The 14484-nt window shown below is 43.9% G+C and overlaps 2 protein-coding genes across 5 annotated transcripts in view; one reads left to right on the top strand and one right to left on the bottom strand.

The window, feature by feature from the left end:
• The first annotated feature begins 86 nt into the window (after window positions 1–86).
• Window positions 87–4922, top strand: LOC141804818 (inositol monophosphatase 1-like). Of its 2 annotated transcripts, none has more exons than XM_074689447.1 (9): window positions 87–206; window positions 1786–1864; window positions 2212–2345; window positions 2480–2584; window positions 3833–3878; window positions 4005–4113; window positions 4285–4393; window positions 4477–4628; window positions 4784–4922. In XM_074689447.1, exons 2-9 carry the CDS (start codon window positions 1802–1804, stop codon window positions 4912–4914), a joined length of 849 nt encoding a protein of 282 aa, XP_074545548.1. In that variant the 5' UTR covers window positions 87–206; window positions 1786–1801; the 3' UTR covers window positions 4915–4922. The 2 variants fall into 2 exon arrangements, with proteins under 2 accessions (XP_074545548.1, XP_074545549.1); XM_074689448.1 differs by having other exon boundaries at window positions 1786–1837.
• Window positions 4923–5597: 675 nt separating this feature from the next.
• LOC141804815 (E3 ubiquitin-protein ligase RNF31) overlaps window positions 5598–14484 on the bottom strand; it is a 9555-nt gene continuing 668 nt past the window's right edge. Inside the window, exons 2-19 of one of the 3 annotated variants that reach the window (XM_074689443.1) lie at window positions 12683–12773; window positions 12511–12576; window positions 10404–10570; window positions 10158–10282; window positions 10026–10078; window positions 9746–9874; window positions 9447–9655; window positions 9174–9356; window positions 8850–9032; window positions 8641–8739; window positions 8341–8430; window positions 8116–8221; window positions 7804–7922; window positions 6812–6925; window positions 6328–6394; window positions 6158–6251; window positions 5863–6031; window positions 5598–5732 (exon numbers count right to left, since the gene is read on the bottom strand). In XM_074689443.1, the coding sequence (XP_074545544.1) occupies window positions 5604–5732; window positions 5863–6031; window positions 6158–6251; window positions 6328–6394; window positions 6812–6925; window positions 7804–7922; window positions 8116–8221; window positions 8341–8430; window positions 8641–8739; window positions 8850–9032; window positions 9174–9356; window positions 9447–9655; window positions 9746–9874; window positions 10026–10078; window positions 10158–10282; window positions 10404–10570; window positions 12511–12576; window positions 12683–12773 (2193 nt within the window). In that variant the 3' untranslated portion in view covers window positions 5598–5603. Of the gene's footprint in view, window positions 5733–5862; window positions 6032–6157; window positions 6252–6327; window positions 6395–6811; window positions 6926–7803; window positions 7923–8115; window positions 8222–8340; window positions 8431–8640; window positions 8740–8849; window positions 9033–9173; window positions 9357–9446; window positions 9656–9745; window positions 9875–10025; window positions 10079–10157; window positions 10283–10403; window positions 10571–12510; window positions 12577–12682; window positions 12774–14484 lie in introns of those variants that run through there. The other 2 variants (XM_074689444.1, XR_012599658.1) reach the window with 2 other exon arrangements.

Below are 14484 nucleotides of genomic sequence, written 5' to 3' on the forward strand. Positions count from 1 at the left end.
AGGGAAGCTCTCTGAGCCTGACCTCTGATAACCTGTAACATCCTCACCATCCCAGCCACAGGCTGCTGTAGTTCAGCCACTGACCACTGGGGGCAGCACACAGCTGTACCGGCTGAAGCAGCAGAAGAAGAAAAGAAGGAGAAGAGGAAACCCCGCGGTGTGGACAGAGCTGCTTAACTACCGAGTTTCCCTCAGACTGACCTCAGGTGAGACTTTAACTCTGTGCTGTGGTTTTCAGCGGTGACTCTGTTTGTGTGTGTGTGTGTGTGTGTGTGTGTGTGTGTGTGTGTGTGTGTGTGTGTGTGTGTGTGTGTGTGTGTGTGTGTGTGTGTGTGTGTGTGTGTGTGTGTGTGTGTGTGTGTTTGACTCTGCTGGGCCACAAATCTGCTCTCTGTCTTAAGGGTTTACCTCTGTGGTCATCACGGTCATTTAAAGGCTCTCTCATACGTCATCACGTAAGATCAGACCTGTCGAACGCGCCGGTTGTGTTGCTAACATCTTTAACTAGCATAAAAACACAGTGACACAGTCTATCAGAGCTAAAAACAAACCATTTCAGTCAGTCTGAAGAGTAAACATTATCCTGTTTCCTGTTATATACAAAACATTATCCTGTTAATTGTTATATATATCACATTACCCTGTTTAACATTACATCATTTACTTTTATATAAATCAAACTACACTGTTTACTGTTTTATATATCACATTATCCTGTTTACTATCATACAAATCTTATTTACCCTTTTACTGTTATATAAATCATATAACCCTGTTTATTGCTGTAAACATCACATCCTGTTACCTGTTATATGCATCATATTATCCTGTTAACTGTCTTATACATCACATTATCCTGTTTACTGTTATATACGTCACATTATCTTGTTAACAGTTATATGAATAACATTAAACTTCTACTGTTATATACATCACATTATCCTGTAAACTTTTATATACATCATATTATCCTGTTTAATGTTATATACATCACATTACCCTTTTTACTGTTACAAAAATCACAATATCCTGTTTATTGTTATACATCACATTTCACTGTTTACTGTTATATACATCACATTATCCTTGATATTGTTATATATGTTACATTGACTTGTTAACTGTTTTATAAATCACACAAACCTGTTTACAGTTATATGTATCACATTAAAGCGTTTACTGTGTACTATATACATCATATTACCCTGTGTTCCCTTATATATCACATAATACTGTTTACCTAATATACACTACATTAACCTATTTACTGTTATATAAAGCACATTAACCTATTTACTGGTTTATATTAAGTTAACCTGTATTCTGATATATATGTTATTTGTCTTTACCATTTTATACCGTTAACGGTTATATGCATCACATTAACCTGTTTCCTGTTATATAAAACACATTACCCTATGTACTGGAATATATCACGTTATCCTGTTTTCTGATATATATGTGATTTGTCTTTACTGTTTTATACATAACATTACCCTGTTTACTGTTATATATGTTACATTTTCTGGTTTACTGTTATATACATTTTGTTTCCTGTTTACTTTTTATATGTCAATCCTATTCACTATATACGTCATATTATCTGGTTTACTGTTATATACCTCAATCATTTTTTCTGATATATACACTACATTATCCTGTTAACTGGTATATATCACTTTACTGTTATATACACCACATTACCCTGTTTCCTGTTATATATATCACACTGTAGGAGCAGAGTTATGCGATGTCAGTTTCTCACTCTGATTTTTCTCTTTTAAGGAGACAATCCTCCAACATGGCCGACCTTTGGCAGAGCGCCATGGACCACGCTGTGAGTGTGGCACGGAAAGCTGGAGAGGTGTGTGCGTGTGTGTGTGTGTGTGTGTGTGTGTGTGTTTCCGCTCTGATGGTGCAGAGATGTAGCTCCAGTCACTCTCCTGCTGCCTGTGGGGCTGTGCTGATGGTCATATCTGTAGCTTCAGACTTCTATCATTACTTAGTTTGTAACACGTGATGACATCACACTGCTCATGTCTGTGATTGGTCAGGTGTTTCTACCTCCGCCTCATTAACGTGAGCATGCTCAGTAACTCTAGGTTGATTAGTCGGGCTGGTGGTCAGCTTCATGTCAGGGTGACCTCAGATACTCAGGTGTGACCCCCTCACTGTGTGGCTCAGGTGATCAGGTGTGTTTCCTGTGGGCAGGTGGTACGAGAGGCTCTGCAGGTTGACAGGAAGGTGATGACCAAGAGCTCGTCTGTGGATCTGGTGACACAGACCGACCAGAAGGTGGAGAAGCTCATCATCCAATCAGTGCAGGAGAAGTTTCCCTCCCACAGGTAAGGTGTTACATTATTTACACACACACACACACACTCACAGGTAAAGAGTTGTGTGTGTGTGTGTGTGTGTGTGTGTGTGTGTGTGTGTGTGTGTGTGTGTGTGTGTGTGTGTGTGTGTGTGTGTGAGACAGGTTCATAGGGGAGGAGTCTGTAGCTGCAGGAGAGCGATGCGTTCTGACCAATGAGCCCACCTGGATCATCGACCCAATCGATGGGACGACGAACTTTGTTCACGCGTGAGTTCCTCTGATGACATCATCACCATCATTTTTAACACAGTAAAATAAATAGACACAGGTGAACAGTCTGTTTCAATTTTCTTTTTTTCAATTTTTAATTTTCAATTTTCAAACAAGATCCACTGTAAAAATAAAAAAACACGAAACTGTTAACACTGCAGTGTAGGAGCATTACTACACACACACACTCCCACACAGAATATGTGTGTATTTGTGTATTAATAACCAGGGGCGTAGCTACAATTAGGCAAACACAGGCCTGGGGCCCCAAGATTCCCAGGGGCCCCAGAAGCATCTCTTAAAAACTGATTTATGAAGTTGTCTTCAGTTGAAAGCATTTCTTTTTTCTAAATCTTACTTCACATGCTTCAAAATCCATCAGAGGCTTAATCTGTAATGATGGTTTTGGGACCTCCCCCTCCCTTCTTATTCAATGGGCTATTCCATGTTACAACACATCTGAACATTTGATTCAGGAAGAAAGTGGGAAAAACACTTTTTTCCCATTTTTTTCTTATTTTCAACCAAGTGTGAAATAAAACCAATGTTGCTCTGAGATCTGAGATAAACATATCAGACTTTTAGGATTTTAAGGACTTTATCTAGCCCAGGAAACAGGATCATTTTCTCTAAATCAAACTTTTGGAGTTGGTGATAAACATTATTGTATAAATCTCTTTTTTGGAAACATAACTCACTGGACAGGGGGTCAAATAAAAATACATTCACTTTAAAATAATAGTACCAAAAAGTATGGTAACTGTAAATATCACCTCTTTCAGTAGATTTTTTTCCAGATTGATGTTGTGCTTGATATTTACATATTTTTTCTTTACTAAATTATTTTTTCAATATTTACCTATTGTAATGTTTTTCACTTCATCCTTTCTTGTTTGTTCCTGTTACTCTGTAAATTCCCCACTGTGGGACAAATAAGCTTCAATGGACCATAAAAGATTTCAAATCCAGGACAAAGTGGACTAAATGATGGATTCACTTTTTTCTAAATCAAACTAAAGTACAGAACTTGAGGAAATGCATTTAGTTGTGTTAAGTTAGCATGTACAAGATTAGCTCTGTCTCATGCCTTGATTCTGGGAAAGAGACAGTGGACCCAGGGAAGGCCAGTCTAGCTCTGAGGAAGAGGAGTTACAAGGACATGGAGGGCCCCATTGACTGGGTTTGCCTTGGGCCCCCAAACCACTAAATACGCCCCTGTTAATATCTTGACTTTGTCTCTGACAGATTTCCTTTTGTTGCTGTTTCTATTGGATTCTGTGTCAACAAACAGGTCAGTGTGATACTGTACACATCATATCTCATTTAACATGTAGACATGTCACATCAGCCAGGTATGTCTCTTTAAACACATCAGACCCTGCATCACCCTGTAAACACCCTGTGTGTATAACTACAGGTGGAGTTTGGTGTGGTCTACAGCTGTTTGGAGGACAAGATGTTCACAGCTCGAAGAGGGAAGGGATCATTCTGTAACGGAGAGCCTCTGCAGGTCTCTGATCAGAAAGGTTAATGTTCACTAACTCTGCTCATCTGTGACTCTGACAGCGTGACTGTAGTTTAACAGTGTGACTGTAGTTTAACAGTGTGACTGTAGTTTAACAGTGTGACTGTAGTTTAACAGTGTGACTGTGTGACTGTAGTGTAACAGTGTTACAGTTACATCTCTTCACTGTCAGACATCAAACAGGCCATCATCGCTACGGAGTTCGGATCATCACGGGACCCTGAAGTCGTGGACCACATCTTCTCCAGCCTGAGGAACATCGTCTCCATCCCAGTCCACGGGTAACAGTCAGACCATCAGAGTCCTGCAGGAAATCCTGTAACATGAGCTGAGATGGACTTATGCTGTGTGTGTGTGTTTCCAGTGTGCGTGGAGCAGGAACAGCAGCGATCAACATGTGTCTGGTGGCCTCTGGCTGTGTGGAGGCGTACTATGAGATTGGGATCCATGTTTGGGACGTGGCTGCTGGCTCGCTGATCGTCTCAGAGGCCGGAGGAGTGCTGATGGATGTGGAGGGTGAGGCTGAAACTGATGCTGGATGAATGGTTCAAAGTGGAGTCTGTTAGTGTGTCTGTGACCTTCATGTGACCTTGGTGTGTCTGTGACCTTGGTGTGTCTGTGACCTTGGTGTGTCTGTGACCTTGGTGTGACCTTGGTGTGTCTGTGCGCAGGGGGCCAGATGGACATGATGTCAAGGAGAATCGTTGCTGCTAACAGCAAAATCATCGCTGAGCGGATCGTCAAAGAGATCAGCGTCTTCAGTCCGCTGAGAGACGACGCTCCACCGGATGGGCATCACTGAGCTGCAATGCACTATGGGAACTTTCAACATCTTTTATTGAGTTATTTGTAAGTTGTTATCAATAAAATATGACAGAAAAACTGTACCTGGTACCTGCTGAACCAACACCAAACGAGTTAATACAAAGTGTAAGACGTTTTAAATACTTTCACTCAAAGCGTTAAAGTGCAGAAAAAAGTCCTTTCAACCTCAAAATCAGCTTCAATCAGCTTCAAACAGCCGCTAACAGCCGCTAACAGCCGCTAACAGCTGCTAACAGCCGCTAACAGCTGCTAACAGCCGCTAACAGCTGCTAACATCTGCTAACAGCCGCTAACATCTGCTAACAGCCGCTAACAGCTGCTAACAGCTGCTAACATGAGTACCTAGAGTCTGAGCAGCAACCAGTTCATTTTAAACAGGCTAACATCGGTGAGCTCTGATTGGCTGCTGGCTCTGTTGTGAGTTTCCATAGCAGCTAAAGAGCCAATCAGAAACCTTCAGCAGACAGATGATGTCATCATGGCGTAACAGTTCAGTTTTTTTAGCTTCTGCTGCTCTGACGTCCTCCCTCCTCCTCCCGGTGACACCACACCTGACGCGGTATCACTGATGGGGGCGGAGTCAAAGTTTTGATCCCTGCTTTCAGGTAAAGTGGGTGATAGGATGAGCTTCCAGAGCCCTGCCACCTGATTGGCTGATAGGCAGCATTAGTCACTGAGCAGCAGGCGAGGTGGCGGGGCTTCAGAAGTAATAGCAGAGGTCAAAGGGCAAAGGTCGGAGTTGGGTTTGAAAGGGGAACGCTGTCGCTGCCTCAGAGGAACGCCATTGGCCAGAGTCTGAGGAGACATGAGAGGACACTGTGCTGTCATTGGCCAAGCCTCAGCTGCTACCATCATCACTTCCTGTTCAGCTTTTCACAATAAAACACAAAACATAAATGGCAACACTGATGTTGATGTCACTGACCATTAGGAGGCGATGTGCATACACCTGCTCAGGCTCATCTGGTTTCTTCGTTGGCATGGCAACGTGCCAGCGCTGAAGCTCCGCCTTCATCTCAGCTGGGCTGAACAGAACAGCAGGGTCACAGCGGCAGCGATTAATGAGCTCCACTAGACGCTCCTTATAGTGAGACCTGACGGACAGGTGGAGACGAGCACAGAAACACACCTGCTCAGGTAAACAGGTTAACACGTAAACAAACAGGTAAACCTGCAGTGAGGTCAGCATGTTTACAGAAACACAGGTGGTCAGGTCTTACTGGCAGTAACCTCTGAACTCAGGGGGGGCGGGGCGTCCACAAGGCTCCTCCTCCCGGCCGCCATCATCCCTCACCTCCATAATCCAACACACACCTGAAAACAAGCACAGCGGTCAGTTTAACAGGTGGGTGGGCTCAGACACTTCCTGTGGGGCATGGAGACACCTCACCTGTCTGACCGGCATCAGGTGAGCCGCCACTGGCTGGTACCAACCAGGCAGGAGACACTCTGTAATACTGAGAGACAACAACGTTCAGCCAGCACACCTGAGTGTCACTTTTAACATGTTTCCATGACAACAACAGACCCTAACCTCACACCTGTGTCAGAGAGCGCTGCCACACAGACTCAGACAGGTGAGAAACACACCTGTCTGATACAGGAGTAATCCTGACTCATTTCTTCTTCTTTGCTTTTAAAAGCAGCTTCAGGAAGCTGCTCAGTGCTGCCGCCCTGGAGGCTGCAGCAGAGATAGCAGCTAATGCAGAGAAGACGAACTGATCACAGGTCGCTTCACACAAGACTCACCTGTGCTCAGGTGACTGTGGGCTGTCAGGGTGTTTACACAGAGAGTCCACTCCTACCAGGAAGCTGATTGGCTCTCTGACAGACTCTCTGAGACTCACTCACCCTCCACAGGTAGCTGTGCTTACCTGTAGAAGCAGGTGGAGGCGGGGCACGCTCCAGTCCCTCAGGTGGTACAGGCAGTCTCGGGGGTGATGAGCGTGAAGACCTTTGGTTCCACAGTCGGCAGAGAAGCTGCAGGCCTGAGGATGCAGACATTAACAGGTCAGACAGGTGTGACTGTCAGGTGAGGGGTTAATGTTTGAAGTAAACCATGAGTGTAGACACCTGACTTCAGTAACCTGTGAGAGGTTCTGTGGGTATGAAGACTGGAAAAGGTAAGGTAAAGTCTCATCAGTAGAATCAGGTAGAGTCTCATCAGTAGAATCAGGTAAAGTCTGACCAGTAGAAACAGTAGAGTCAGGTAAAGTGTGACCAGTAGAAACAGTAGAGTCAGGTAAAGTGTGACCAGTAGAAACAGTAGAGTCAGGTAAAGTCTGACCAGTAGAAACAGTAGAGTCTGGTAAAGTGTGACCAGTAGAAACAGTAGAGTCAGGTAAAGTGTGACCAGTAGAAACAGTAGAGTCAGGTAAAGTGTGACCAGTAGAAACAGTAGAGTCAGGTAAAGTGTGACCAGTAGAAACAGTAGAGTCTGGTAAAGTGTGACCAGTAGAAACAGTAGAGTCAGGTAAAGTGTGACCAGTAGAAACAGTAGAGTCAGGTAAAGTGTGACCAGTAGAAACAGTAGAGTCAGGTAAAGTGTGACCAGTAGAAACAGTAGAGTCTGGTAAAGTGTGACCAGTAGAAACAGTAGAGTCAGGTAAAGTGTGACCAGTAGAAACAGTAGAGTCAGGTAAAGTCTGACCAGTAGAAACAGTAGAGTCTGGTAAAGTGTGACCAGTAGAAACAGTAGAGTCAGGTAAAGTGTGACCAGTAGAAACAGTAGAGTCTGGTAAAGTGTGACCAGTAGAAACAGTAGAGTCAGGTAAAGTGTGACCAGTAGAAACAGTAGAGTCAGGTAAAGTGCGACCAGTAGAAACAGTAGAGTCAGGTAAAGTCTCATCAGTAGAATCTGACTCACAGATCCGGGGCAGAAGGTTTGGCTGCAGCCTCCACAGAACTGATGAAGACACTGAGAGCAGGTGAAGTGGAGACATCCACCTTTAGACAGACTGAACACACAGTGACAGCGAGGACACTCTGGGAACACACACACACACACACACACACACACACACACACACACACACACACACACACACACACACACACACACACACACACACACAATGAACACAGATGAAGAAGACAGAAAAAGACTGAATTCACATGAGTCCGGAGGATCTCCAGACTGGAGTCAGGACTCTGTGGTTCTGGTCCTGGTGGTCCGTACCGATGCTGTTGTAGCTGGAGGAGGGGAGCGGGTTCTGGTCCTGCTGGTTCTGCTGCTGCCAGACCCTGAACTGCTGACAGGACAACCCCTGGTGCTGAGGAGACCACTGAGGAGACACACAGCTGTTCATGGTGTGTGTGTGTGTGTGTGTGTGTGTGTGGTTGTGTGTGTGTGTGTGTGTGTGTGTGTGTGTGTGTGTGTGTGTGTGTGTGTGTCCTGTCTTACAGGTGATCTGCACTGGCTGCAGGTACTCTTCTTACAGCTCGGACAGTCCATCCTCAGCCTGTCAGCCTCATGGAGCATGCCGAAGGAGCACTGCAACACACACACACACACACACACACACACACACACACACACACACACACACACACACACACACACACACACACACACACACACACACACACACACACACACACACACATAACTGTAGAGTGAGATGTCAGTACTCTGTGGTCCTGGTTTAGCCTCTGTGGTCCTGGTCTAGACTCTGGGGTCCTGGTCCAGACTCTGGGGTCTTACATGTGCACACCAGCAGAAGTTGGGCATCTCCTGCAGAGCCCGGTCCCTGAGTTTCCTCTGGAAGAGTTCGTGGATCTGAGGGGACAGGAAGTGACGGATCTGCAGGATCACACAGAAACAGCTGAGTCAGGATCCAGGGAGCAGGGTCAGGGGGGGACCAGGAGGAGGACTTGATGCTGCAGCGAGGTCTTATAAATGAAGTCCAGCACCTGTGTGTCCAACAGGTTAAAGTAGTCCATGGACTCCTCCATCCCGCCGTGACCTTTGACCTCAGGTCTGCCGCACTGAGGGCACGCCAGCTGCTCGATGCTCTTCTCTTTGATGGCGGCTGAAAAAAACGACTTGAAACACGTCTGACACAGGAAGCAGGAGCAGTGGGTCATGGTGACGATCTACAGACGACACAGACGGAGAGGGTGAGGGTGAGGGTGAGGAGGGTGAGGAGGGTGAGGAGGAGGAGGGGGGTGAGGGTGAGGGTGAGGGTGAGGAGGGTGAGGAGGAGGGGGGTGAGGAGGAGGGTGGAGCCTGCTCACCTTGCTGAAGGACACCTGATCCTGACAGATGGGGCAGCAGTGAGTCAGGAACTTCAGGGCTGAGGTGAAATCTCTGTTGAGCCGGACTGCCTCCATGACATCATCAGGGCTGAAGCTCCGCCCCTTCATGGTCATCAGAGACAGGAAGATGGCTGCCTGGTCTGGAGGGAGACCAGCTGCCATCTGAAGGAGAACAGAGAGTGAGACCGGCTGGCACTGGTGGAGACCGGCTCAGACCAGATGAGACTGTGGACTCTGACTGACACCCCTCACCTGGATCTGGAAAGGATGGCAGTCCCCATGCAGTCCAGGTGCTGGACTAGGATATAAAACCTGATCTGCAAGACCTGGGGAATGTCTGTGTGCAGCTGTAGCAGCTCCTGAACCCCGAACAGGTGAGTCACCGACCCGGTCTCTGGTGTGTTCATCATCAAACCTCAAAGCCCCCATGACCCTGCAGAGGGGATCCACAGAGGGGGCGCCTGGCAAAACAAGAACAGGACTCACGGTCCAGAAACAAGTCAGAGCTACAGACAGGATGTGATGTCACCAGTGCTCCCTGAAGGTCTCACCTGTAGACTGGGCGGAGCTTATAAAATAGGTGTTTGAGGATGAGGCAGAGGCACTGAAGTCGATCCCCTCCAGCTCCTCGGTGTAGGATCTTTTCCCCCTGGCCTGCCTGCTCTGCTCCACCTGGCTGACTGTGACAAAAGGGGCGGGGCTAAATCAAAACTATGACACATGGAAACCCAAATATGGAGATAAACTACAAACTGATCACTTCCTGAAGTGAAATGACTCAGCTCAGGAAGTGACAGCTGATTGGACCATCGCCGTGTGGGGGAAGTTTACCTTTCAGACCTGACAGGATGGAGGGGGGTGAGGAAGAGGAGGGGGGCTGAAGGCTGCAGGAGGGAAACAGATGAAGGTCATTGGTTGAGTGAGACAGAGAGGCCGACAGAGGGAGGAGCAGGGAGCACACACCTCTCAGCTGACCGGGGCCCTCCTGCAGGGGGCGGGCGTGCTACAGGACGCCTGGCGTAAAGGGGCGTGGTCTGCTGGAACGCCTGCCTCATCTCTGATACCAGCGATGACAGATTGGACACGCCCTGACAGGAAGTGACATAGATAACAGGGTCAACACCTGCAGTGACATCAGCGACACCCCCTCAGGGACTCTCCAGGAGGAAGTGATCAGAGTTCTGACTGAGCATGCTCAGTTGGTCTTACCTGAGTCCAGTTCCTCAGGGCACTCAGCCGGAGGTCTCCCGAGGCGTCCACCCAAGGACAGGAAGGATTGATCACCATGGAGACGGAGGGACAAACGTAGCAGCGAGGGCGGGATGCAGGGTGCGTCTCATGTAGCCAGATACACACGGGGATGTTATACTCACTTCCTGGAAGACGAGGGAAACCAGGAGCTTCAGAGTCAGAGCATCAGACCAAAGCGGATCAGGCTGAATCTCCACGAAACCAAAAGATTGTTTGGAGGACTCTGTCTCAGTATTTTCTAAGATCAGTCAGACAAAGATCTGGGATCACTGGGCCTGTCACGATAATCAATAAATCAATGAACCGAACGATAAATAAAAACGTCCTGGGTAAGTTTTCCAGCCTCGATAAACTGACACGTGCATGTTTGTTTTCCTCCTCTCTTTGGACCAAAGAGGCTGAATGAGAAGATGGCTCACTACGTCTATCTTTCCTAACATCGGGGTGCATAGGTTCTATAGCAGATTTAGCAGATTTATAGCGGAGTGAGCATCTGTCAAAAATGTGATCTTTGGGGTGAAGACGGGGCTGCTGGCGCGTACACACGGAGAGAGCTGAAGCGAGCGTCCTGAGGGGTAAGGAGGAAACACACGCTAATATGAGTGATGGCACCAAAGATACGGTTCTTAAGCCGCCTGCCACAGTCCCAGTGTGGGAATATTTAGTTTTTATCAGTATGAACAAAGTGTGAGCTCATGAACACCAACCAGCTGATATGTGGCATTTGTTTGAAAATAGTGGCGACGAAGAAGAAGAAGGGGAGGTGCAGCGGAGCCTTGTTCTTTGACAATCCGCTCTTACTGAGGCTTTTGGTCGGCAAAGTAAATAGAAATAAAAGCGCCAAATGGTGGCGCTCAAGGACAGATACATTGCTAAAGAAATGCAGCCCTTCAATACGGTTAAAGCCAGAAATGTTCAAAATGTTACGGAGTACGGATTAACTGGGAAAAAGTACATGTTACAAACAATTCAGGAACTGTATAAACTCCCTTTTATTAAGGCTAGAGTTTTTATTGGTTTTTATTTTTTTTGGAGTTTTGTTTTTTCTTTAGAGACAGGGTCTATGTTTTATTGCTTTTGATTAGTATTAATTATTTTCATTGACATGTATTTTTTTCTTAAAGAGAGTCCATTTCATTTTCATTGTATTTTTTTCTCTTTCTTGTTTGTTAAATTTATATTTTTGTTTAATTGATTTTATTTAAAAGATCCTGACCTTTTAATTACAGTTAAATACTTTTAAGAAATTAAAGTTTCTTGCTTTTGATATTATCCCATTTATCATAATTACATCAATGAAAAAATGGAAAAAAATCAAAATAATAAAAACAAAAATATTGTTTATCATCAATAATATTTTGGAAAATTATCGTCTAGCAAAATTTGTTATCGTGACAGGCCTAGGGATCACAGACATGACGAACTTCTGAGCGGTTTCTTCTTGATAACAACTTTTCAGACCTTTAGTGACTTTTTTCAGAATAGCAACAAGCAACAAATCTAACATTTTATTTGGAGTTTGGAGACTCTGCTGTGAAAGCGTGTACTGATCTCCAGCACCCTCTCCTTATCCAAAACACTCACAGACGGACGAGCCCTCCTCACACGCAGCAGTCTCTCCCAGCTGCAGCCAGAGCAGGTGACTGCTCGTCCAAAGCCGTCCCAGAAGAAAGTTCATAGTTAAAAACAAATTTAAGGTGCACTCATTAAGCACTGACCTGTCACGTTTGCCACTGTTCCTCTGCACGGGCAATTATTGGTCGTTTATTTTTTATTTAAGTAAACTGCTCAGAGTGGAAAACACTACCGCTGAAAATAAAACTCCTGATTTTTACTGTAAGAGTGATGTAATTCAGGGGCCTAACTGGTCTGTTAAGGCTCCGTTAATGCTGAATAATTCAGGAGCGACACATGCTGCCACCCAGACTGTTTCAGGAAGACCGACCAGGTTTCAGAGAGACCAGGACAAACCCCAGTCTGCAGGACTACAACAGCATGGCTCTGTAGGAGAAGAGTCCACGTACTGATCAACTCCAGCTGCTCAGACACAAAACACAGGCCTCACCTTCATACTGGACAGGAAGAGTTCCCGCCAGGTACAACAGCTTCTTCTTCTCTTTGTTTGGAAAACCTGGGAATCAATAAACAATGATCAGTGATAAACTGTGACAAACAGTTATAACTTGAGCTCTCGGATGATTTGTTGGTAAATGTGTTGATAAAAGTCTGAAACTCACAGTAAAAATCTACAAAGAGACGAAGATCAGAGTAGAGAGCACGAACCGAGCGAACATCAGAAAGAGTCTCTGAAGGAAACCTGTACTGACACTGGACAGACAGACAGACAGAGACAAAATAAACAATCCAACATGAAACACACAGAGCCATGGTTTGATAAAGAATGTGCTGAGACGACTGTCAAACACAGGAAGCCAAATGACTCCGTGGGTCGGCTTAAATATCAACTGGTTCTGAATGAAAATCCACTACAAATATCTGCTATCAGCCTCTGTGGCTACTGACAATCTGTATCGGCCCTGAAAAAAACATAAACATATCAGTCTGTCTCAAATCTGGAAAGATTACGTTGTCAGCAGCTATAAAAACCTAGTGATATGGTCATGAAGGACATCAAGTTTGTCACTTAAACTACTGTGACATTCAACTAACGTTGCAAAGAAATTATTGGATGAGAGACGTGGTCAGCAGGTAGACTCATAAATTGGTTTAAACAATGTTTCTCATAAAAAATCTGATATTGCACAAAAAAGTTACACTGACTTTAAATCAACTGACCTAAAAATAGAGAGGAAACACTGATATTTACAGCATCAAAAAACCCACATCATCAAGATTAGGAATGAAATATTTTGAATATACTTAGAGATTATATCTGTTATACAGTCTATGGGCAACAAACACTGGAAAAGCTCTTCAGCGCCATCTACTGCAGGAGGTGCAGGAGTCGTATATTACTTCCGACTCCGCTAAAACATGAACTTTTATTTTCACATAAATATCGATAAAAAGAGTTTATCAAAATTGAATCAGAGGTAAAAGTTAGAGGTGTCCCAGTCCGATATTGGTATCGGATATCGGTCCCATATCAGCAAAAAAACAAATGTCAGTATAGTATAGGAATGCATCTAAAATCTCCGATATAAGAAGTTTCTGTTACCCATTGGTTGATAATAAATGGGTCAGTTTTTCCTCATACCTACTGTTGCTGACTACTGTTCTTTGTTTGAATAATATCACTTAATCAAGCCTTTTCTAACATGACAGACATACTACGGAATAAGTAATAAAAGTATGCATGTTTGATGCTGATATTGTATCGGATTAATATCGGTATCGGGCAATACTCAATGCTGCAGTATCGGTATCGTATCAGAAGTGAAAATGTAATATCAGGACATTCAAAGATCATGATCATGATATATTGCTGTTTCAATATTTTTTTACATCTCTATCAGTTTCACCAGCTGACCACGTCTTTCACCCAATGATTTCTTTACAGCATCAGTTTAAGGTCACAGTAGTTTGAGTGAGAAACTTGACACACTTTATGTTTTGAGTTAAGTTTCTGTATTTAACACTGCATATGATTTTCAGTGTTTCAAAAACAGAAAAAGTTTTCAATCAAACACTTTTTTTATATTATTTATTATTTTATTTTATTGTATTATCATTTATTTCTGTTATTATTATTTATTTATTTATTTTTTACTAATTTTATTATTATTTATTTTTATATTATTGTATCATTATTTATTTATTTTTATATTATTGTATCATTATTTATTTATGTTATTATTATTTATTTATTTCATTATTATTATTTATTTATTTATTATTATTTATTTATCTTTATTATTGTCATTTATTTTAATTATTTATTATATTTTACAATATTACTCAAAATTTAAAGGACAAATTAAATTTTGAGTAGTATTGGGTGATTTAAACAGCATCTACATATTTTTTTTAGTTTACTGTGTGGAATATCACTGTATATCACAATATTGCCACACATTAT

Source organism: Halichoeres trimaculatus, unplaced genomic scaffold, assembly GCF_033239565.1.
Source record: "Halichoeres trimaculatus isolate MK-OKI-2021-1 unplaced genomic scaffold, fHalTri1.1 fHalTri1_scaffold_15, whole genome shotgun sequence".
Classification (NCBI taxonomy): Eukaryota; Metazoa; Chordata; class Actinopteri; order Labriformes; family Labridae; genus Halichoeres; species Halichoeres trimaculatus.

Coding starts and splice junctions, on each gene's coding strand:
- LOC141804818 (XM_074689447.1), top strand. CDS start 1,802: ATGGCCGACCTTTGGCAGAGCGCCATGGACCACGCTGTGAGTGTGGCA. Junction 2,346..2,479: donor GAGAAGTTTCCCTCCCACAG/GTAAGGTGTTAC, acceptor TGTGTGAGACAG/GTTCATAGGGGAGGAGTCTG. Junction 2,585..3,832: donor ACGACGAACTTTGTTCACGC/GTGAGTTCCTCT, acceptor TGTCTCTGACAG/ATTTCCTTTTGTTGCTGTTT.